Source organism: Salvelinus alpinus, chromosome 15, assembly GCF_045679555.1.
Source record: "Salvelinus alpinus chromosome 15, SLU_Salpinus.1, whole genome shotgun sequence".
Taxonomy (NCBI): Eukaryota; Metazoa; Chordata; class Actinopteri; order Salmoniformes; family Salmonidae; genus Salvelinus; species Salvelinus alpinus.
In genome coordinates, this window is record NC_092100.1 from 7,694,734 (window position 1) to 7,720,571 (window position 25,838).

At 42.0% G+C, this 25,838-nt stretch overlaps 1 protein-coding gene across 4 annotated transcripts in view; it reads left to right on the forward strand.

Moving 5' to 3' along the window:
- LOC139539422 (lisH domain-containing protein ARMC9) overlaps window positions 1–25,838 on the forward strand; it is a 113,303-nt gene that overhangs the window by 67,838 nt on the left and 19,627 nt on the right. For all 4 annotated transcript variants that reach the window (XM_071342373.1, XM_071342375.1, XM_071342371.1 and 1 more), the window contains 2 exons: window positions 6,826–6,986; window positions 20,971–21,064. In XM_071342373.1, coding sequence (XP_071198474.1) covers window positions 6,826–6,986; window positions 20,971–21,064 — 255 coding nt within the window. The remainder of the gene's footprint in view (window positions 1–6,825; window positions 6,987–20,970; window positions 21,065–25,838) is intronic.

The following is a 25,838-nucleotide window of genomic DNA, read 5'->3' on the forward strand; positions in this document are numbered from 1 at the left end:
CGCTGTGGAGGAATTTTGGCCCATTCTTCCATGCAGAAGTGCTTTAACTCAGCGACGAGATGGGTCCCATTATGTCTGGCAAAAACCAAACACTCCATTCCACAGTAAGAACCTCATACCAACGGTCCAGCGTGGTGGTGGTGGCGTGATGATTTGGGGTCAGCATGGTGGTGGTAGTGTGATGGTTTGGGGTCAGCATGGTGGTGGTAGTGTGATGGTTTGGGGTCAGCATGGTGGTGGTATGGTTTGGGGATGCTTTGCTGCCTCAGTACCTGGACGACTTGTCTTAATAGAAGGAACCATGAATTCTGCTCTGTATCAGATAATTCTACAGGAGAATGTCAAGCCATCCGTCTGTGAGCTGAAGCTGAAGCGCAGCTGGGTCATGTAGAAAGACAATGATCCAAAACACACAATCAAGTCTACATGAAAATGGTTGAAAAGCAACAAGTCAAAGTCCAGATATAATCCCAATTGAGATGTTGTGGCAGGAATTGAAACGTACAGTTCATGCTTGAAAATCCACAAATGTCGCTGAGTTAAAGCAGTTCTGCTTGCAAAAGCGGGCCAAAATTCTTCCACAGCGACATGAGAGACTGATCAACAACTACAGGAAGCAGTTGGCTGGAGTCATTGCAGCTAAAGGTGGCACAACCAGTTATTGAGCGTTATCGGGCAATTACTTTTGAACAGGGGAATTGGGTGTTGCATAACTTTGTTAAATAAATAAAAGTATATTTTTTGGGGGGTGTTATTTGTAAAACTCAGGTTCCCTTTATGTAATATTAGGTTTTGGTTGAAGATCTGATAACATTCAGTATAAAAAATCTGAAAGTGGACACGGCACTGTAACCAAAGTAACATATACTGACAAAGTAACCTGACATTGCTTGATAAATACCTCAATATCAACAGGGGGGACAAAGCAAAAACATGACACAAGGCATTGGCAGAATAAGGCCCCCGGGGAGGTAGACAGACACCTTGCAATACAACGTATCAACTTATGTAAACACTAAAAAATTGCTATTAGCAAAGGTGCTTAGAGTGATTTGAGAGAGAGAGATAACGTCAGACTAGCCGCAAAAGTATTGCTAATGGATAATTGGTAGTGTACCAATGTATGTTAGAGAGTCTAGCTTGAGATTGGAAGGTTGAGAGTTCGACCCTCTATGAGTCATACTAAAGACTACAAACGGTTCCCGATGCCTTATCTGCTTTACACTCAGCATTAAGAGTTAAGGCCCTGTGGTAGACGAGCGTCCTGTCCATCAAGCTGCCTCACGCCACAGAAAGGCTCCTGATCTTATGAGTCATTCCCGCTACTTACTACTAGTGTATGCACCTGTTGGCTGTTTTCTACTGTCAGTATACTATGTATGTGTTACTGTATGTGTTACTGTATGGGTTACTGTATGGGTTACTGAATGTTTACTTATACAGTGGGGCAAAAAGGTATTTAGTCAGCCACCAATTGTGCAAGTTCTCCCACTTAAAAAGATGAGAGAGGCCTGTAATTTTCATCATAGGTACACTTCAACTATGACAGACAAAATGAGAAAAAAAATCCAGAAAATCACATTGTAGGATTTTTAATGAATTTATTTGCAAATTATGGTGGAAAATAAGTATTTGGTCAATAACAAAAGTTTATCTCAATACTTTGTTATATACCCTTTGTTGGCAATGACAGAGGTCAAACGTTTTCTGTAAGTCTTCACAAGGTTTTCAAACACTGTTGCTGGTATTTTGGCCCATTCCTCCATGCAGATCTCCTCTAGAGCAGTGATGTTTTGGGGCTGTTGCTGGGCAACACGGACTTTCAACTCCCTCCAAAGATTTTCTATGGGGTTGAGATCTGGAGACTGGCTAGGCCACTCCAGGACCTTGAAATGCTTCTTACGAAGCCACTCCTTCGTTGCCCGGGCGGTGTGTTTGGGATCATTGTCATGCTGAAAGACCCAGCCACGTTTAATCTTCAATGCCCTTGCTGATGGAAGGAGGTTTTCACTCAAAATCTCACGATACATGGCCCCATTCATTCTTTCCTTTACACGGATCAGTCGTCCTGTTCCCTTTGCAGAAAAACAGCCCCAAAGCATGATGTTTCCACCCCCATGCTTCACAGTAGGTATGGTGTTCTTTGGATGCAACTCAGCATTCTTTGTCCTCCAAACGCGACGAGTTGAGTTTTTACCAAAATGTTTTATTTTGGTTTCATCTGACCATATGACATTCTCCCAATCTTCTTCTGGATCATCCAAATGCTCTCTAGCAAACTTCAGACTGGCCTGGACATGTACTGGCTTAAACAGGGGGACACGCCTGGCACTGCAGGATTTGAGTCCCTGGCGGCATAGTGTGTTACTGATGGTAGGCTTTGTTACTTTGGTCCCAGCTCTCTGCAGGTCATTCACTAGGTCCCCCCATGTGGTTCTGGGATTTTTGCTCACCGTTCTTGTGATCATTTTGACCCCACAGGGTGAGATCTTGCGTGGAGCCCCAGATCGAGGGAGATTATCAGTGGTCTTGTATGTCTTCCATTTCCTAATAATTGCTCCCACAGTTGATTTCTTCAGACCAAGCTGCTTACCTATTGCAGATTCAGTCTTCCCAGCCTGGTGCAGGTCTACAATTTTGTTTCTGGTGTCCTTTGACAGCTCTTTGGTCTTGGCCATAGTGGAGTTTGGAGTGTGACTGTTTGAGGTTGTGGACAGGTCTTTTATACTGATAACAAGTTCAAACAGGTGCCATTAATACAGGTAACGAGTGGAGGACAGAGGAGCCTCTTAAAGAAGAAGTTACAGGTCTGTGAGAGCCAGAAATCTTGCTTGTTTGTAGGTGACCAAATACTTATTTTCTACCATAATTTGCAAATAAATGTGATTTTCTGGATTTTTTTTTCTCATTTTGTCTGTCATAGTTGAAGTGTACCTATGATGAAAATTACAGGCCTCTCTCATCTTTTTAAGTGGGAGAACTTGCACAATTGGTGGCTGACTAAATACTTTTTTGCCCCACTGTATGTTACTGAATGGGTTACTGTATGTATTACTGAATGTTTACTTATGTGTTACTGAATGGGTTACTGTATGTGTTAATGTCTGTGTTACTGTATGTGTTACTGTATGGGTTACTCCACTCCAGTGTTTACTTGGTATATTGTAATTACTTCGCCACCATGGCCTATTTATTGCCTTACCTCCCTTATCTTACCTCATTTGCACATGCTGTAAATATATTTGTTCTACTGTGTTATTGACTGTATTTTTGTTTATTCCATGTGTAACTCTGTGTTGTTGTATGTGCCGCACTGCTTTGCTTTATCATGGCCAGGTCGCAGTTGTAAATGAGAACTCGTTCTCAACTAGCCTACCTGGTTAAATAAAGGTGAAATAAAAAAATAAAAAATAGGTTACTGAATGGGTTAGTGAATGTGTTACTGAATGTTTACTTATATGTTACTGAATGTGTTACTGAATGTGTTACTGAATGTTTACTTGTGTGTGTTACTGTATATGTTACTGAATGGGTTACTGTATGTATTACTGAATGGGTGACTGTATGTGTTACGAAATGTTTACATGTGTTACTGAATGGGTTACTGTATATGTTACTGTATGTGTTACTGAATGGGTTACTGAATATGTTACTGTATATGTTACTGTATGTGTTACTGAATGGGTTACTGAATATGTTACTGGATGGGTTACTGAATGGGTTACTGAATGGGTTACTGAATGTTTACATGTGTTACTGAATGGGTTACTGAATGTTTACATGTGTTACTGAATGGGTTACTGAATGTTTACTTATGGGTTACTGTATCTGTTACTGAATGGGTTACTGAATGTGTTACGTAGCCTGAAATCCCGAACCTGTTTTGCTAAAATTCCACTTGTGTCATTGTTTTGCATGACAACGACTGGTAAGGAGTGGAATGATAGCAGAAACAGACTGGTACCCAGGCTATGTGTTACTGTATGAGTGTGTCACGGATCAAATCAAATCAAATTTATTTATATAGCCCTTCGTACATCAGCTGATATCTCAAAGTGCTGTACAGAAACCCAGCCTAAAACCCCAAACAGCAAGCAATGCAGGTGTAGAAGCACAGTGGCTAGGAAAAACTCCCTAGAAAGGCCAAAACATAGGAAGAAACCTAGAGAGGAACCAGGCTATGAGGGGTGGCCAGTCCTCTTCTGGCTGTGCCGGGTGGAGATTATAACAGAACATGGCCAAGATGTGCCACGGATCCCTCCGGAACTGTGTCATTGCGCACAACTGGTCCCCATTCCCACTGATTGTATTTGTATAAATGTGCCCTTTGTTCACCATTGTCCTGTTGATTATTGTTCCAATATCTGTTGGTCGTGTGAGTACCCGTGCTGTGTTGTTTTAGCTTTCGTGCCACGTATATTGTGTAGATGATTATGGGTCTCGTGCCGTGTGATAATCATTGTGCTCTAGTGTTATTTATTCCAGGTACTCCTCGCTCTTTTGTTTGGGTTTCAACACTGTGTTTCGTATACGTGTTTGTTTGGTCTTTACACGCCACGCGTGTTGTAAAAAAAAATATATATATATTACGCATTCCTGCGCCTGTCTCCCGATCCCGTCATACCAGCGTGACAGAATAATCTACCATTAAGGGAGACAGCGGGATTGGCCCGTCCGACGACGATGCGACTGGTCCGTCCGGCACCGCCGCAACTTCAGCAGCTGCAACTGGGCCGTCCGACGTCGCCACAACTGGTCCGTCCGACAACGCAACTTCAGCAGCTGCAACTGGCCCGTCCGACACTGCCACAACCGGTCCGTCCGACAACGCAACTTCAGCAGCTGCAACTGGCCCGTCCGACACTGCCACAACCGGTCCGTCCGACAACGCAACTTCAGCAGCTGCAACTGGCCCGTCCGACACTGCCACAACTGGTCCGTCCGACGCCGGTGCAACTGGTCCGTCCAACGCCGGCGTGACTACGGCAGTGGCAACTGGCCCGTCCGACAACGACGCAACTTCGGCAGCTGCATCGGGTCCTGTAATTCGGGAAATAAAAACCCCTATTAGGCATTCCTGCGCCTGTCTCCCTGATCCTTCATACCGACGTGACAGTGTGGCTGTTGTTATGATAGTGGGGGGTAATCCAGTCAGTCAACAGTGCCAAAAGGAGGTCAGCCAGCCTGAATCAAACGGCTAGCAGGATGTCTACCTCCCTCCCTGGATGTCTACCTCCCTCCCTGGATGTCTAACTCCCTCCCTGGATGTCTACCTCCCTCCCTGGATGTCTACCTCCCTCCCTGGATGTCTACCTCCCTCCCTGGATGTCTACCTCCCTCCCTGGATGTCTACCTCCCTCCCTGGATGTCTAGGTCCTCAGGGCTCTGGTTCTGCACCGTCATTGTTCCCCCGTTGGACTCGCTGAATAACCCGCTCAATAACCCGCTCAATAACGCACTGAATAACCAGCTCAATAACGCACTGGATAACCCGCTCAATAACGCACTGAATAACCCGCTCAATAACGCACTGGATAACCCGCTCAATAACGCACTGGATAACCCGCTCAATAACGCACTGAATAACCCGCTCAATAGCGCACTGAATAACCCGCTCAATAACGCACTGAATAACCCGCTCAATAACGCACTGAATAACCCGCTCAATAACGCACTGGATAACCCGCTCAATAACGCACTGGATAACCCGCTCAATAACGCACTGGATAACCCGCTCAATAACGCACTGGATAACCCGCTCAATAACGCACTGAATAACCCGCTCAATAACGCACTGGATAACCCGCTCAATAACGCACTGGATAACCCGCTCAATAACGCACTGAATAACCCGCTCAATAACGCACTGAATAACCCGCTCAATAACGCACTGAATAACCCGCTCAATAACGCACTGGATAACCCGCTCAATAACGCACTGAATAACCCGCTCAATAACGCACTGAATAACCCGCTCAATAACGCACTGAATAACCCGCTCAATAACGCACTGAATAACCCGCTCAATAACGCACTGAATAACCCGCTCAATAACGCACTGAATAACCCGCTCAATAACGCACTGGATAACCCGCTCAATAACGCACTGAATAACCCGCTCAATAACGCACAGGATAACCCGCTCAATAACGCACTGGATAACCCGCTCAATAACGCACTGGATAACCCGCTCAATAACGCACTGGATAACCCGCTCAATAACGCACTGAATAACCAGCTGAATCACTGGCTGAATCAGCCGGGCGACAACAACGGCCTCTGCTAGAGTTTAGGAGGTTTAGGATTCTGTCAGTCCATTGTTTCCAGGCCTAAGTGCCAGTGCTTCCCAGGACTAGCGATGACAAATCAGAGGAGAAAGTATGGTCAAGTGGTGCATTGTTATTGTCAGGGCAGAGGCCAGCAGTTGTAAGCCAAAGCACTTGAGAGACACACTGTCTGTTACTCTTGGGATTCTCTAAATTGAGTGTTGTAACAATAGCCTGGTCCCAGAACTGTTTGTGCTATCCAACTCCAAGTAGGCAAGACGGCACCAGCGGATCTGGGATCAGGCTATTACAATGAATGACACCTTACTTGCGGTCTGGAGGGACAGAGACCTGGGGATAAGAATGGTGTTAAAGCAGCTGCAACATATTCTGTCTAAAAGATCTGCAGATAATAACAACATGAGGTATTTCAACCAATGAAGAAGTCTAAATGTGACTAAGACAGTATCCTGTTCTGTGAAATGGTCTAATACTAAGAAAATCAGTTGAGTCCAGTGTCCTTACCCCGATGTTGTTATTGATTGTGTGTGGTTTGTAGGGACTTCCGAGGAGGCAGCGAGGGCGACAGGGGTGAGGTAGGGTACCCTTTGAGCAGACAGAGGAGCGTGGACAGCCTGCCCCCGTCCCGCTACAGCTCCCGCCCCCCCACCCGCTCCGGCAGCCGGCCCAGCACGAGCGAATCCCTGCACCACTCCATGGGTAGGTGAAACTGTATCTTTTTCTTTGTCAGCATGGACGTGTGTGTGTGCGTGCAGACAGCGGATATAACATATTTTTATTTATTTAGGGGGTAGATGAACTTTAATAGTGCAGATAGATTGTTGCTTCTATCAATGTAATTGTCTGCATCATTTCCAATCACCCATATATATTTTTTTGCAAATATACAGTACAAGTCAAAAGTTTGGAAACACCTACTTGTTCAAGGGTTTTTCTTTATTTGTACTATTTTCTACATACATGTAGAATAATAGTGAAGACATCAAAACTATGAAATAAGACATGGAATCATGTACAGTTGAAGTCGGAAGTACATACACTTAGGCTGGAGTCATTAAAACTTGTTTTTCAACCACTCCACAAATTTCTTATTAACAAACTACAGTTTTGGCAAGTCGGTTAGGACATCTACTATGTGCATGACACAAGCAATTTTTCCAACAATTGTTTACAGGCAGATTATTTCACTTATAATTCACTGTATCACAATTCCAGTGGGTCAGAAGTTTACATACACTAAGTTGATTGTGCCTTTTATACAGCTTGGAAAATTCCTGAAAATTATGTCATGGCTTTAGAAGCTTCTGATAGCCTAATTGACATAATTTGAGTCAATTGGGGGTGCACCTGTGGATGTATTTCAAGGCCTACCTTCAAACTCAGTGCTTCTTTGCTTGACAGCATGGGAAAATCAAAAGAAATCAGCCAAGACCTCAGGGAAAAAAAGTAGACTTCCACAAGTCTGGTTCATCCTTCGGAGCAATTTCCAAATGCCTGAAGTACCATGTTCATCTGTACAGATAATAGTACGCAAGTATAAACACCATTGGACCACGCAGCCATCATACCGCTCAGGAAGGAGACGCGTTCTGTCTCCTTGAGATGAACGTACTTTGGTGCGAAAAGTGCAAATCAATCCCAGAACAACAGCAAAGGACCTTGTGAAGATGCTGGAGGAAACAGATACAAAAGTATCTATATCCACAGTAAAACGAGTCCTATATCGACATAACCTGAAAGGCCGCTCAGCAAGGAAGAAGCCACTGCTCCAAAACAGCCATAAAAAAAGCCAGACTACGGTTTGCAACTGCACATGGGGATGAAGATCGTATTTTTTGGAGAAATGTCCTCTGGTCTGATGAAACAAAAATAGAACTGTTTGGCCATAATGACCATCATTATGTTTGGAGGAAAAAGGGGGAGGCTTGCAAGCCGAAGAACACCATCCCAACCGTGAAGGACGGGGGTGGCAGCATCATGTTGTGAGGGTGCTTTGCTGCAAGAGGGGCTGGTGAACTTCACTAAATAGATGGCATCATGAGGCAGTAAAATTATGTGGATATATTGAAGCAACATCTCAAGACAGCAGTCAGGAAGTTAAAGCTTGGTCACAAATGGGTCTTCCAAATGGACAATGACCCCGAGCGTACTTCCAAAGTTGTGGCAAAATGGCTTAAGGACAACAAATTCAAGGTATTGGAGTGGCCATCACAAAGCCCTGACCTCAATCCTATAGAAAATTTGTGGGCTGAACTTAAAACGCATGTGCGAGCAAGGAGGCCTACAATCCTGACTCAGTTACACCAGCTCTGCCAGGAGGAATGGGTCAAAATTCACCCAACTTATTGTGGGAAGCTTGTGGAAGGCTACCCAAAACATTTGACCCAAGTGAAACAATTTAAAGGCAATGCTACCAAATACTAATTGAGTGTATGTAAACTTCTGACCCTCTGGGAATGTGATGAAAGAAATAAAAGCTGAAAGAAATAATTATCTCTAATATTATTCTGACATTTCACCTTCTTAAAATAAAGTGGTGATCCTAACTGACCTAAGACAGGGAATTTTTACTTGGATTAAATGTCAGGAATTGTGAAAAAACTGAGTTTAAATGTATTTGGCTAAAGTGTATGTAAACTTCTGACTTAAAGTGTACGTACCAAAAATGTATTCAACAAATCAAAATATATTTTAGATTTTAGATTCTTCAAAGTAGTCACCTTTTGCCTTGATGCCAGCTTTGCACACTATTGGCATTATCTTAACCAGCTTCATGAGGTAATCACCTGGAATGCATTTCAATTAAAAGGTGTGCTCTTTCCTTAATGCGTTTGAGCCAATCAGTTGTGTTGTGACAAGGTAGGGTTGGTATACAGAAGATAGCCCTATTTAGTGAAAGACCAAGTCCATATTATGGCAAGAACAGCTCAAATATGCAAAGAGAAACAACAGTCCATCATTACTTCAGGACATGAATGTCAGTCAATGCAGAACATTTCAAAAACGTTGAAAGTTTCTTCAAGTGCAGTCTCAAAAACCATCAAGCGCTGTGATGGAACTGGCTCTCATGAGGACCACCACAGGACAGAAAGACCCAGAGTTACCTCTGCTGCAGAGGATAAGTTCATTAGAGTTACCAGCCTCAGAAATTGCAGCCCAAATAAATGCTTCACAGAGTTCAAGTAACAGACACATCTCAACATCAACTGTTCAGAGGAGACTGCGTGAATCAGGCCTTCATGGTCGAATTGCTTTAAAGAAACCACTACTAAAGGACACCAATCAGATGAAGAGACTTGCTTGGGCCAAGAAACACGAGCAATGAACATTAGACTGGTGGAAATCTGTCCGTTGGTGTGATGAGTCCAAATTTGAGATTTTTGGTTCCAACCGCCATGTCTTTGTAAAACGCGGAGTAGGTGAACAGATGATCTCCGCATGTGTGGTTCCCACCATGAAGCATGGAGGAGGAGGTGTGATGCTGTGGGTGTGCTTTGTTGGTGACACTGTCAGTGATTTATTTAGAATTCAAGGCACACTTTACCAGCATGGCTACCACAGCATTCTGCAGCAATACACCATCCCATCTGGTTTGCGCATAGTGGGACTTTTTCAACAGGACGAAGACCCAACACACCTCCAGGCTGTGTAAGGGCTATTTGACCAAGCAGGAGAGTGTTGGAGTGTTGCATCAGATGACCTGGCCTCCACAATCACCCGACCTCAACCCATTTCAGATGGTTTGGGATGAGTTGGACCGCAGAGTGAAGGAAAAGCAGCCAACAAGTGCTCAGCATATGTTGGAGCTCCTTCAAGACTGTTGGAAAAGCATTCCAGGTGAAGCTGGTTGAGAGAATGCCAGAGTGTGCAAAGCTGTCATCAAGGCAAAGGGTGGCTACTTTGAAGAATCTAAAATATATTTGTTTAACACTTTTTTGGTAACTACATGATTTCATTGTTTTTGTGTCTTCAGTATTATTCTACAATGTAGAAAATATATTTTTTTTAAAATAGAAAAACCCTTGAACGAGTAGGTGTGTCTAAACTTTTGACTGGTACCAACACTACCAGAAAAAAGTTTTAGAACACCTACTCATTCAAGGGTTTATCTTTATTTTTACTATTTTCTACATGGTAGAGTAATAGTGAAGACATCAAAACTATGAAATAAAACATATGGAATCATGTATTTTTTTGTGATCCAGTACGTAATATCATAATAATACATAATATCATAATTTGGTTGTAATCCAGAGAGGTACGAAGAAGTTTCTAGATCCTCTATGAGGCTGCAGAGGGATCCAAATTGTGGATATAAAATAAATGAATGAATCATCAGCGTACAATGACACCTTTGTTTTTAAACCCTGGATTTTTAACCCCTTGATATTATTGTTGGATCTGATTTTAATAGCTAACATTTCGATGGCATTAATAAATAGACATACTGATAGTGGACAACCTTGTTTTACTCCTCTTGACAGTTTAAAACTTTCTGAGAAGTAGCCATTGTTTACTATATTACAGCTAGGGTTACTATACATGACTTTAACCCATATTATAAGAGATTCTCCAAAATTGAAATGTTCCAGGAATTTAAATATAAACTCCAGTCGTACTTTATCAAAAGCCTTTTTAAAGTCAGCTATGAATAGCCTATTCCATAGGCAAGGAGCGTAACAGGAAAAGGCAGCCATACCCAACTCTGTGGAAATCGCATGGGCCTCAAGTGTAATCCATGCTTGAGACCTGGTTTTAAGAATTCTAATTGTAATGTTGATGAGTGATGAATAAGAAGGTAGTTTATTCAGAAGTGCTTTATAGACAAACACGAGAGCATGTTGTTCTCGTCTCACGGACAGCGAAGTCCAACAATAAGGGGATCTGCTGTACCTATGTTATGTCTGGAAAAAGTCAGTTATAAATGTTTCTGTCCTGTTGTCATCCAATAGGCTTTGATTAAATTTCCAATATCCTCGCCCATGTGGAAATTCAGTAACAGTAATGTATATGCCAATTATCTGATGGTCTGACCGCATTCTGTCCCCTATCAACACTTCCTTAAAAACTTTTAGTGCCAACAAGAATGACATAAGAAAGTTGTCAAGACGACTAGCTTGATTGAGCTTCCACAATGTATATCTCACTAGGTCAGGATATTTAAGCCTCCATATATCCACTAATTCCAATATATCCATGATATTTGTGATTTCCTTTAGAGAATGAGGGTGATAGTTTGCAGTGTGATTTCCTTTACGGTCCATTGAGGTATTTAAAACAGTATTATAATCTCCCACCATAATAATAGTAGTCTATTGCTTGTAGGTTTGATTATTTATTATATACATTTTCGAACGTGGATCGTCATTATTTGGTCCGTAAAGGTTAATGAGCTATATCTGTTAATGGTCTAATAACATATTTAAAAATGATCCATCTACAGCGGATATAACTTTACAATAGCTTTATTGTCCATAGTCACAGCAAACAACTTTGGAAAGTAGTAGACTTCACAAACATTAAAAAGCAAACATTCACGTAGACAGTTTTTGTTACAGCATTACGTTTGTTAGCAAAGAGATTAATGGTGGCTAGATACCCAGGTAAAGTTGTTTACTTTATTTAGCAATCGCTCCTACACTCTTTTGTCCAAGAATGACAAACATGTCTCCAGTTTTGTTTACATTTAGCAATTGTGAAACACCTTTAATGTGTATTCCCTTTTCAATGAGTATTAGAAATCACCTCGATCAATAACGGTTTCCTATTGAACTTCAAAACAGAAGTGTTCTTTTGATCAGAGATTAATGAAACCGGCTTTGTTTTGAAGCGAGTGAGAGTTAGCCATCTACTTTACTGATAAATGATATTCTAGAAATAACAAGATGCTTCTCTTTCACGTAAATGTTGCATTGCAGTAGCCTAGATTACCAATGGGCTACATTAGCTTTACAGTCTTTGCACCTTAACTGTAATCTTGTCTTGCTATAAAAAGATGACCTGGTACCTTGCAGTACACTCTTAGGGGAAAAAACTGTGCTTTCTAGTACCTAAAGTGCTTCTTTGGCAGTCCGTATAGGAGAACCTTTTGAAAAACAATTTTTAGTTCCATGTAGAACCCTTTCCACAGTGGGTTCTACATGGAACCAAAAAGGGGTCTGCTATGGGAACAGGCGAAGAACCACTTTTGGAACCCTTTTTTCTAAGAGTGTATATTTCCAAAAAGTGTTCATTGTCGTTGTAGGGTGATGTCATTTCCTGCTGCTGCTACTTCACCATCTCGTGTTTTATTTTTTTTATTTTCTTTTGATGTGATGTCTATAGGCCGCCAGGGCAATTCCTTAGAAGTCGGCAGTTCAAAATGACTAGTCAGAGTTGGTGCCACCCACAGACACATTTACATTGTAATCATTTAGTAGACGCTCTTATCCAGAGCGACTTACAGGACCAATCACGGTTCAGTGCTGGGAAATAATGTTGACTTTCTGTCCAGCCCCCACCCACTGGCTTTCTGTCCGGCCCCTACCCACTGGCTTTCTGTCCGGCCCCTACCCACTGGCTTTCTGTCCGGCCCCTACCCACTGGCTTTCTGTCCGGCCCCCACCCACTGGCTTTCTGTCCGGCCCCTACCCACTGGCTTTCTGTCCGGCCCCTACCCACTGGCTTTCTGTCCGGCCCCTACCCACTGGCTTTCTGTCCGGCCCCTACCCACTGGCTTTCTGTCCGGCCCCCACCCACTGACTTTCTGTCCGGCCCCCACCCACTGGCTTTCTGTCCGGCCCCTACCCACTGGCTTTCTGTCCGGCCCCTACCCACTGGCTTTCTGTCCGGCCCCTACCCACTGGCTTTCTGTCCGGCCCCTACCCACTGGCTTTCTGTCCGGCCCCCACCCACTGTCTTTCTGTCCGGCCCCCACCCACTGGCTTTCTGTCCGGCCCCCACCCACTGGCTTTCTGTCCGGCCCCCACCCACTGGCTTTCTGTCCGGCCCCCACCCACTGGCTTTCTGTCCGGCCCCCACCCACTGGCTTTCTGTCCGGCCCCCACCCACTGGCTTTCTGTCCGGCCCCCACCCACTGGCTTTCTATCCGGCCCCCACCCACTGGCTTTCTGTCCGGTCCCCACCCAATGGCTTTCTGTCCGGCCCCCACCCACTGGCTTTCTGTCCGGTCCCCACCCAATGGCTTTCTGTCCAAGCCCCCACCCACTGGCTTTCTGTCCGGCCCCCACCCACTGGCTTTCTATCCAGCCCCCACCCACTGGCTTTCTATCCGGCCCCCACCCACTGGCTTCTGTCCGCACGTACTGATTTTAGGCGTATGTGACGCAACTCACTTGCTAGCCATGGTCCCAGTAATTTTCCACCCTATAGGCAATATCAAAACGCATATAAAAAAAAAACGAAGAAATACTGTAGGTAAAATTACCAGAGTTTTTCACATGGCCCATTAAGCTATCAGTATTGCTGTACGTTATTACAGACGTAGTTTGAAATAGAGCAATGTTGTTGAGACTTGCAATTATTCTTGCGGAACGTTTTAAAGCCTACATTTTAGGACCGGGACGATTTTCAGACCGAGACAAATATGGGTGATCAATATTTATTGATAGATAATATAGTGAACTAATCATATTCAGGAAGTACATTTCCTTGGAAAGATAACTGCCCCTGATCTCACACGTATGGCTACTGAACTGGAAGCAGAAAGAATGATGACAGCGGACTCTTGCACTTTCTCTTGAGCTAGGTTTCGCGACTAGGATACAGCCTACCTTTTAGCAGTCGGGACGATTTGCAGGCAGAGACAAATAAATGGGGTAAATCAATATTCAAAGAAAATGAAAAAGCGCATCGCTCGCTCACCATGGTAGCCTTTTCCTTTTTGAATGATGTCTCTTTTTTTTTTTGATTCCACCTCGACTCAAGTTGGTTGAGCTCCCTTCACTTCTTTCCATTATCAATATTTATGTACAGACACTGTAGTAAACTGTAGTCTAATCATATTTCAGTTAATTTCCTTGGAAAGATAACTGCCACGTGATTCTCTGCCCATGCATAGACACTAGGCAGCCTACTGTATTTCATGAGACCACACAAACAGAGCATTCGGAAAGTATTCAGACCCCTTGACTTTTTCCCCATTTTCTTACATTAAAGCCTTTTTCTAAAATTGATTATATAGTTTTTTTCCATTCATCAATCTACACACAATACCCCATAATGACAAAGCAAAAACACGTTTTTAGAAATGTTTGCTAATTTATAAAAATAAATATGGAATATCACATTTACGTAAGTATTCAGACCCTTTACTCAGTACTTTGTTGAAGCACATTTGGTAGCGATTACGGCCTCGAGTCTTCTTTGCTAAAGCTTGGCACACCTGTATTTAGGGAGTTTCTCCCATTCTTTTCTGCAGATTCGCTTAAGCTCCGTCGGGTTGGATGGGGAGCGTCGCTGCACAGTTATTGTCAGGTCTCTCCAGAGATGTTTGATCGGGTTCAAGTTCGGGCTCTGGCTGGGCCACTCAAGGACATTCAGAGACTTGTCCCGAAGCCACTCCTGCGTTGTTTTCACTGTGTGCTTAGTCGTTGTCCTGTTGAAAGGTGAACCTTCGCCCCAGTCTGAGGTCCTGAGTGCTCTGGAGCAGGTTTTCATCAAGGATCTCTCTGTACTCCGTTCATTTTTCCCTCGATCCTGACTAGTCTCCCAGTCCCTGCCGCTGAAAAACATCCCCACAGCATGATGCTATCACCACCATGCTTCACTGTAGGGATGGTGACCGGTTTCCTCCAGACGTGACGATTGGCATTCAGGCCAAAGAGTTCAATCTTGGTTTCATCAGACCAGAGGATCTTGTTTTTCATGGTCTGAGAATCCTTTAGGTGCCTTTGGTAAACTCCAAGCGGGCTGTTATGTGCCTTTTACTGAGGAGTGGCTTCTGTCTAACCACTCTATCATAAAAGCCTGATTGGTGGAGTGCTGCAGAGATGGTTGTCATTCTGGAAGGTTCTCTCATCTCCTCAGAGGAACTCTGGAGCTCTGTCAGTGACCATCGAGTTCTCGGTCACCTCCCTGACCAAGTCCCGTCTTCCCCGATTGCTCTGTTTGGCCGGGCGGCCAAATCTAGGAAGAGTCTTGGTGTTTCCAAACTTCTTCCATTTAAGAATGATGGCCACTGTGTTCTTGGGGACCTTCAATGCTACAGAAATGTTTTGATTCCCTTCCCCAGATCTGTGCCTCAACACAATCCTGTCTCGGAGCTCTACGGACAATTCCTTTGACCTCATGGCTTGGTTTTTGCTCTGACATGCACTGTCAACTGTGGGACCTTATATAGACAGGTGTGTGACTTTCCAAATCATGTCTAATTAATTTAATTTACCAGAGGTGGACTCCAATTAAGTTGTAGAAACATCTCAAGGATGATCAACGGAAACAGGATGCAGCTGAGCTCAATTTCAAGTCTCATAGCAAAGTGTCTTAATACTTATGTAAATAAGATATTTCCGTATCAAAAAATGTATAAATATTCTACAATCCAGTTTTTTCTTTTGTCATTATGGGGTATTGTGTGTAGGTTGATGAGGGGAAAAACTATTAAATCAATTTTATAATAAGGCTGTAACGTAACAAAATGTGGAAAAAGTCAAGGGGTCTGAATAGTTTCACTGTAGGTGCAAGGGGGGGCCCCAGGACTGGCTTTGGGAAACCCCTGTTCTAGAGTAACATAAGAGAAGCTGCACGTATCTAATTATAGACAAGTTGACCGTATATATACTACCAAAATGTCGGAAATTACAAGCAGAAACATATCAAAATCAGGCAGAAGACATGGTGCAAAAAACTAATTCAGCCTACGGACAGAGGAGCTATAGGAGGATGGGCTCATTGTAATGGCTGGAATGGAATCAGTGGAATGGAGTCAAACACGTTGTTGTTTCCATGTGTCTGATGTGTTTGGTACCATTCCATCGATTCTATTCCAGCCGTTACCTTGACCCACCAACCAGCCATTATAGCTCCTCCCACCAACCTCCTCTACCTGCAGCTCATTTTTTATATATTAGGGTGTTAGGGTCACAGAAGTTCCAAAAGAATAAAGACATTACAAATGTCATATTATGTATATATACAGTGTTGTAACGATGTGCAAATGGTTAAAGTGCAAAAGGGAAAATAAATAAACATAAATATGGGTTGTATTTACAATAATGTTTGTTCTTCACTGGTTTCCCTTTTCTTGTGGCAACAGGTTACAATTCTTGCTGCTGTAATGGCACACTGTGGTATTTCACCCAGTAGATATGGGAGTTTATCAAAATCGGGTTTGTTTTCAAATTCTTTGTGGATCTGTGTAATCTGAGGGAAATATGTGTCTCTGATATGGTCATACATTTGGCAGGAGGTTAGGAAGTGCAGCTCAGTTTCCACCTCATTTTGTGGGCATTGTGCACATAGCCTGTCTTCTCTTGAGAGCCAGGTCTCCAGGTTCATCTCTCTGTAGGTGATGGCTTTGTTGTGGATGGCTCTTTTCTGGATTTTGATCATTAGCGTGTCGTGTCTTTGGCATCATTAAAGTGAAGACTGTTATTTTATCAAATCAATTCTCTGTAATTATTATTACGTGATTAAACTAATAATGTAAATGTAATTAACTAGGAAGTCGGGCCACCAAGGAAAATCTTCAGATTACAAAGTTATAATTTTCCTAATATAACTCTTCAGATATTTTAATATCTGATCAATTTGTCTTCTAATGAATTATTCTTCTAATGAATTATTCTTTACCTCACGTTAGTCTCATTCCAAACATCGTAAATTGTTGGTTATCTGCACGAACCCAGCCATTACTATGAATCATCCATACACCAAGTGTCTTAATCATTAATTTACTAACTAACTAAATAATCACAGAAATGCATAAACAAACAAACAGTAGATATGGTTACAAGGAAATGATAGGGGAGGTTCCCCGACATGGCGGCTTGGTGGACAAAGGGAAGTGGGTGTGGACTGAGAAGGGCGGGAAAGACAAAAGAGTCACTACACAGTTGATAATTATATTAATTGAAATGCTAATCCTTTGCACATGAACGCTCACTCATTCGGGAATAATTGCAATGAATACATATTTACGCTCAGTGTGTCGTCGTGATCTCTGTTCGTCCGTCTGAATCGTCCGTCTTTCTGTTCCAAAGTTCATTTGCGCGTCTCTCTGCTTCCCTGAAGTATTTTATGGTTAGAATGGATACTTCAGAGTACCATTCAGAAATGTTCTTATAGAATAGATGTTTCGGCTGTTGTCGGTCCTCGCATCTCAGGTTGACATAATTTCTAGCTGCAGACTAGTAATTAGTATCTAAGATTTGGTCTTATTCTGTTGGGATCGATAGTCTCAGAGTTTAACCATTTCCCACCGTGTAGCCAATGGTCCACGTGGTATGGTTAGGAATTCAACAACCATTGCAACCTTGGCTTAGACTGAGGTTTTTGCGGTCTCTACTCAAACCTTTGCCCCCTCAGTTATCTGAGGTAAGCATGGTCTGAAGAGGATTTCTTCAGGTGGGGGTTTTATTCATTGAAAAGGGCTGTCCCATGAGCCAGATCATGTCTGTGCTCATGGAGGCGGGCCAATGACTTAGTTAAACTTTAATGGGAATACAATTCTCTCACATTAATATCATTACATCATTTCACAAATAGTTTCATCTTTACTCATTCATTTTATACAATAATTAGACGCAAACCTCATAATGGAGGCACCTGTATAAGCAGAGTTATGGTAATGTCGCCATATTGTCTTTCATGTGGTCACAAACATGAAACAAAACAGACCAGGTCATAGCTGGCTTCTCCACCGACCGTTTACACATTCTCCCAAACATGGACATTGTTCAGTTCTCAAGTTCTGTGATGTAGAATAAGAGCGTCAGCTAAATGACTTAAATGTAAATGTAAATATATATACTGCATGGCCAGGAGGAGAGAGTCTCCTCCAGGGATTTACGACCTGAGATAACAGGACCTGGGTGTAGGAGGGAGAGAGAGGGATGCCACGCTCTATACCCAGAAAGGGCCACGTCATGACAAGCGGCTATCGTCCTATTTCTGCTCTGCATGCATTATTTGGTGTTTTACGTTGTACACAGAGGATATTTTTGCAGAATTCTGCATGCAGAGTCTCAATTTGGTGTTTGTCCCGTTTTGTGAATTCTTGGTTGGTGAGCGGACCCCAGACTTCACAACCATAAAGGGTGATGGCTTCTATAACTGATTCAAGTATTTTTAGCCAGATCCTAATTGGTATGTCGAATTTTATGTTCCTTTTGATGGCATAGAAGGTCCTTCTTGCCTTGTCTCTCAGATCATTCACAGCTTTGTGGAAGTTACCTGTGGTGCTGATGTTTAGGCCAAGATATGTATCGTTTTTTGTGTGCTCTAGGGCAACAGTGTCTAGATTGAATTTGTATTTGTGGTCCTGGCGACTGGACCTTTTTTGGAACACCATTATTTTTGTCTTACTGAGATTTACTGTCAGGGCCCAGTCCTGGCAGAATCTGTGCAGAAGATCTAGGTGCTGCTGTAGGCCCTCTTTAGTTGGTGACAGAAGCACCAGTTCATCAGCAAACAGTAGACATTTGACTTCAGATCCTAGTAGGGTGAGGCCGGGTGCTGCAGACTGTTCTAGTGCCCTCGCCAAGTCGTTGATATTTATTTTGAAGAGGGTGGTGCTTAAGCTGCATCCCTGTCTCACCCCCCGGCCCTGTGGGAAGAAATATGTGTGTTCTTTGCCAATTTTAACCCCACACTTATTGTTGGTGTTCATGGATTTTATAATGTCGTATGTTTTTCCCCTAACCACTTTCCGTCCATTGGTATAGCAGACCCTCATGCCAAGTTGAGTCAAAGGCTTTTTTGAAATCAACAAAGTGTGAGAAGACTTTGCCTTTGTTTGTTTGTCAGTTAGGGTTTGCAGGGTGAATACGTGGTCTGTTGTACGATAATTTGACATTTGCTCAGTACATTGCTTTCACTGAGGAAATGTACGAGTCTGCTGTTAATGATAATGCAGAGGATTTTCCCAATTTCATTGAGGATACCATCAACACCACAGGCTTTTTGGGTTGGAGGGGTTGTATTTTCTCCTGTAGTACATTCAAGGTAATTGGAGAATACAGTTGGTTCTGGTAGTCTTTAATAGTTGATTTTAAGATTTGTATTTGATCATGTATATTTTTTTGCTGTTTGTTCTTTGTTATAGAGCCAAAAAGATTGGAGAAGTGGTTTACCAATACATCTCCATTTTGCATAGATCATTATTTGTGTTGTTGTTTAAGTGTTTTCCAATTTTCCCAGAAGTGGGTTAGTCTATGGATTCTTGAGCTGATTTCTGACATGCTGTTCTTTCTTTTTCCGTAGTGTATTTTTGTATTGTTTTAGTGATTCACCATAGTGAAGGCATAGACTTCTCAATTTCATTCTTAGGTTTTTGCATTCTTCATCAAAACATTTGTCATTGTTGTTCATTTTCTTCAGTTGTCTGTTTGACATTTTTTGATTTTATAGGAAAGCTGAGAGGTCAAATATACTGTTAATATTTTCTACTGTCAAGTTTACACCTTCACTATTACAGTGGAACGTTTTGTCCAGGAAGTTGTCCAAAAGGGATTGAATTTATTGTTGCCTAAATGTTTTTTGGTCGGTTTTCACACTACATTCCTTCCATCTGTAGCATTTTGTTATATTACTCAGTTCCTTTGGCTTTGATGCCTCATGATTGAGTATTGCTTTGTTCAAGTAGACTGTAATTTTGCTGTGATCTGATATGGGTGTCAGTGGGCTGACTGTGAACGCTCTGAGTCCACAGTCTAAAGTAGTCTACAGTACTACTGCCGAGAGATGAGCTATATGTTTACCTACCATAGGAGTCCCCTCGAAGCCTACCATTAACTATGTACATACCCAGCATGCGACAGAGCTGCAGGAGTTGTGACCTGTTTTTGTTGGTTATGTTGTCATAGTTGTGCCAAGGGGTGAGGGAATGCTGTCACCTCCAGGTAGGTGTTTGTCCTCCTGTGTGCTGAGGGTGTCAGGTTCTTGTCCGGTTCTGGCATTTAGGTTGCCACGGACTAGTACATGTCCCTGGGCCTGGAAATGATTGATTTCCCCCTCCAGGATGCAGAAGCTGTCTTCATTAAAGTATAGGGATTCTAGTGGGGGATATAGGTAGCACACAGGAGGACATTTTTCTCTGTGAAGATCATTTCCTTTTGAATTTCTAGCCAAATGTAAAATGTTTCTGTTTTGATTAATTTAATTGAGTGAGTTAGGTCTTCTCTATACCAAATTAGCATACCCCCTGTTTCACGCCTGGTAGTTTGGTGGATAGGACTACCAGCTCTCTGTAACCTAGAGGGCAACCAGTGGTGGGTCTTGCTCTCTGTCTCCTCTATACCATGTTTCTTACAGGATGACTCTCTCTCTCTCTCTCTCTCTCTCTCTCTCTCTCTCTCTCTCTCTCTCGCTCTCTCGCTCTCTCTGTTTCTGTCTCTTTCTTTCTCTCTCTCTATCTCTTTCTCGCTCTCGCTCTCTCTCTCTGTCTCAATCTCTTTCTCTCTCTCTCTCTCTCTATCTCTCGCTCTCTCTTTCTCTCTGTCTCTATCTCTCTGCTTACACACAGACTCAGAGTGTGGCCGTTCGTCCCAGGAGTCTGGGGGGTCGTATGAAGGACGAAGAGCCCAGGAGGGGGAGGAGCGCAACGGACACTCTGCCAGGTGAACACACACACACACACACACACACACACACACACACACACACACACACACACACACTAATGTATCGACTTACAATAACATTACTTACATGCACTCATTTACACATAAACAACACTTATATTTACATACGGTACATCCCACACACTCATGTGTATACACTTTCTCTCTCACACACACTAGTGGTGCCCTGGCCCCCTTTAGCTGTGTCAGACTGTAGGAAAGAGAGGGTCACATGACAGAGTGTGACATTCTTCGCTGAGAGTGACATGTCAGTACTGGAATGTCTGGAGAGACTTTCCGTAGAAGAGAGAAGGATAGAGGGCTTGAGTCAGAGAAGGCAGGGAGGAAAAGGTGGAGGGGGAAGGACTACACTAATGTTACAGGCTTTGGTTTTTCCATTTATATTTCGAGGTTAGACCTTAGCACATTAGCAGTTGGAGCGCACCGGTTGATGTCACCTTGTTAGTCCGTATGTGTTACACCTGTGCTGGCCCAGGTGATATTTAAGAGTGGCTGGCCCAATGCTCCAGTTGTCTTGAGAGACGTGGAGGGTTAACTCCTTTAGTTGTTTCTCCCTATTTGATTTCTAGACAAATAATCCTTTATCTGACCGTCCCTGTTTTCATAATGCTCCACTGTTTGGTTTGCTTCCTGTCTTTAAGTTTGGTGTGGGGGTTTTTCTTTTGTTTGCCTCTTCTTGGGCAAATTTAGTGGGTCTCATGGTGGGTGTCTTTTAGGTCCTAGTTGTTGTTGCTAGTCAACTTTCAGTGGACAGTCCCATGAATGTCTTTCAGAACCCCTCCTAAAACCCCACCTGTTTAGTTGTGGTTGTTGTCAGTGATTCTTTGTTAGTTCCCCTTTTTGTTTTTGTTGCCGGGGAGCATAATACTAATCTGTGACTTAGCACTAGCCAGGCGGTGTGTGACATGCGTTTAAACGAGCAGTCAACAAAGGGGCTCATTGTCGGCCCTTTTTTTAGTCCAAATCCCACAGGAGCTTGACTTCTGCATCTCCCCCGCGTGTAATGAGCCTCGGAAACGCCACTTAAATTAAGCACTCTGCTCCCCAGGAATGCCAAAGGCTAATGTAAAAATGCCTTCACTTCAACCCTCTGCCTGCATAGAGGGCAGTTTCCTGGTATCGATTGTAACTGTGACTTTATTGTGGCTCAAATGGGGGGGGGGGGGGCATTGCTGCTCTATAGGACTTTATTTTGGCTCCATTGTGGTGCAGAGGTTGCTATTTTTGTGGACTCCATTTTGGTTCGACTGGGGTATCAAAGCCACAGTTTCTTGCTGAGACATGGGGTCCATTAGGCTCTACTAGCCACTCATAGGGGCCACATGATGACCGACCAGTTTATATTTCCTATGATAGATTATGTTATGAGGATGATTTATAACAATGATGAATCAGGAATTATCTTCGGCCACTCCTCTCAGGATGTTTGTCTCACATTCTCTGTGGAATAACAAGTAACAACTATCTATCTAGATGTAGATACAGCAGAACTATCTATCTAGATGTAGATACAGCAGAACTATCTATCTAGATGTAGATACAACAGAACTATCCATCTAGATGTAGATACAGCAGAACTATCCATCTAGATGTAGATGCAACAGAACTATCCATCTAGATGTAGATACAGCAGAACTATCCATCTAGATGTAGATACAACAGAACTATCCATCTAGATGTAGATACAGCAGAACTATCCATCTAGATGTAGATACAACAGAACTATCTATCTAGATGTAGATACAACAGAACTATCCATCTAGATGTAGATACAGCAGAACTATCCATCTAGATGTAGATACAGCAGAACTATCCATCTAGATGTAGATACAGCAGAACTATCCATCTAGATGTAGATACAACAGAACTATCTATCTAGATGTAGATACAACAGAACTATCTATCTAGATGTAGATACAACAGAACTATCCATCTAGATGTAGATACAGCAGAACTATCCATCTAGATGTAGATACAGCAGAACTATCCATCTAGATGTAGATACAGCAGAACTATCCATCTAGATGTAGATACAACAGAACTATCTATCTAGATGTAGATACAACAGAACTATCCATCTAGATGTAGATACAACAGAACTATCCATCTAGATGTAGATACAGCAGAACTATCCATCTAGATGTAGATACAGCAGAACTATCCATCTAGATGTAGATACAACAGAACTATCTATCTAGATGTAGATACAACAGAACTATCCATCTAGATGTAGATACAGCAGAACTATCCATCTAGATGTAGATACAACAGAACAATCTATCTAGATGTAGATACAACAGAACTATCCATCTAGATGTAGATACAACAGAACTATCCATCTAGATGTAGATACAACAGAACTATCCATCTAGATGTAGATACAGCAGAACTATCCATCTAGATGTAGATACAACAGAACTATCCATCTAGATGTAGATACAACAGAACTATCCATCTAGATGTAGATACAACAGAACTATCCATCTAGATACAGCAGAACTATCCATCTAGATACAGCAGAACTATCCATCTAGATGTAGATACAGCAGAACTATCTATCTAGATGTAGATACAACAGAACTATCTATCTAGATGTAGATACAGCAGAACTATCCATCTAGATGTAGATACAACAGAACTATCCATCTAGATGTAGATACAACAGAACTATCCATCTAGATGTAGATACAACAGAACTATCCATCTAGATGTAGATACAACAGAACTATCTATCTAGATGTAGATACAGCAGAACTATCCATCTAGATGTAGATACAACAGAACTATCCATCTAGATGTAGATACAACAGAACTATCCATCTAGATGTAGATACAGCAGAACTATCTATCTAGATGTAGATACAACAGAACTATCTATCGAGATGTAGATACAACAGAACTATCCATCTAGATGTAGATACAACATAACTATCTATCTAGATGTAGATACAACAGAACTATCCATCTAGATGTAGATACAGCAGAACTATCTATCTAGATGTAGATACAACAGAACTATCCATCTAGATGTAGATACAACAGAACTATCTATCTAGATGTAGATACAACAGAACTATCCATCTAGATGTAGATACAACAGAACTATCTATCTAGATGTAGATACAACATAACTATCCATCTAGATGTAGATACAACAGAACTATCCATCTAGATGTAGATACAACAGAACTATCTATCTAGATGTAGATACAACAGAACTATCTATCTAGATGTAGATACAACAGAACTATCCATCTAGATGTAGATACAACAGAACTATCTATCTAGATGTAGATACAACAGAACTATCCATCTAGATGTAGATACAGCAGAACTATCTATCTAGATATAGATACAACAGAACTATCTATCTAGATGTAGATACAGCAGAACTATCCATCTAGATGTAGATACAACAGAACTATCCATCTAGATGTAGATACAGCAGAACTATCTATCTAGATGTAGATACAACAGAACTATCTATCTAGATGTAGATACAGCAGAACTATCTATCTAGATGTAGATACAACAGAACTATCCATCTAGATGTAGATACAACAGAACTATCCATCTAGATGTAGATACAGCAGAACTATCCATCTAGATGTAGATACAACAGAACTATCCATCTAGATGTAGATACAGCAGAACTATCCATCTAGATGTAGATACAACAGAACTATCCATCTAGATGTAGATACAGCAGAACTATCCATCTAGATGTAGATACAACAGAACTATCCATCTAGATGTAGATACAACAGAACTATCCATCTAGATGTAGATACAACAGAACTATCCATCTAGATGTAGATACAGCAGAACTATCCATCTAGATGTAGATACAACAGAACTATCCATCTAGATGTAGATACAACAGAACTATCCATCTAGATGTAGATACAACAGAACTATCCATCTAGATGTAGATACAACAGAACTATCCATCTAGATGTAGATACAACAGAACTATCCATCTAGATGTAGATACAGCAGAACTATCCATCTAGATGTAGATACAACAGAACTATCCATCTAGATGTAGATACAACAGAACTATCCATCTAGATGTAGATACAGCAGAACTATCCATCTAGATGTAGATACAACAGAACTATCCATCTAGATGTAGATACAGCAGAACTATCCATCTAGATGTAGATACAGCAGAACTATCTATCTAGATGTAGATACAACAGAACTATCCATCTAGATGTAGATACAACAGAACTATCCATCTAGATGTAGATACAGCAGAACTATCCATCTAGATGTAGATACAACAGAACTATCCATCTAGATGTAGATACAACAGAACTATCCATCTAGATGTAGATACAACAGAACTATCCATCTAGATGTAGATACAACAGAACTATCCATCTAGATGTAGATACAACAGAACTATCCATCTAGATGTAGATACAGCAGAACTATCCATCTAGATGTAGATACAACAGAACTATCCATCTAGATGTAGATACAGCAGAACTATCCATCTAGATGTAGATACAGCAGAACTATCCATCTAGATGTAGATACAACAGAACTATCCATCTAGATGTAGATACAACAGAACTATCCATCTAGATGTAGATACAACAGAACTATCCATCTAGATGTAGATACAACAGAACTATCCATCTAGATGTAGATACAGCAGAACTATCCATCTAGATGTAGATACAGCAGAACTATCCATCTAGATGTAGATACAGCAGAACTATCCATCTAGATGTAGATACAG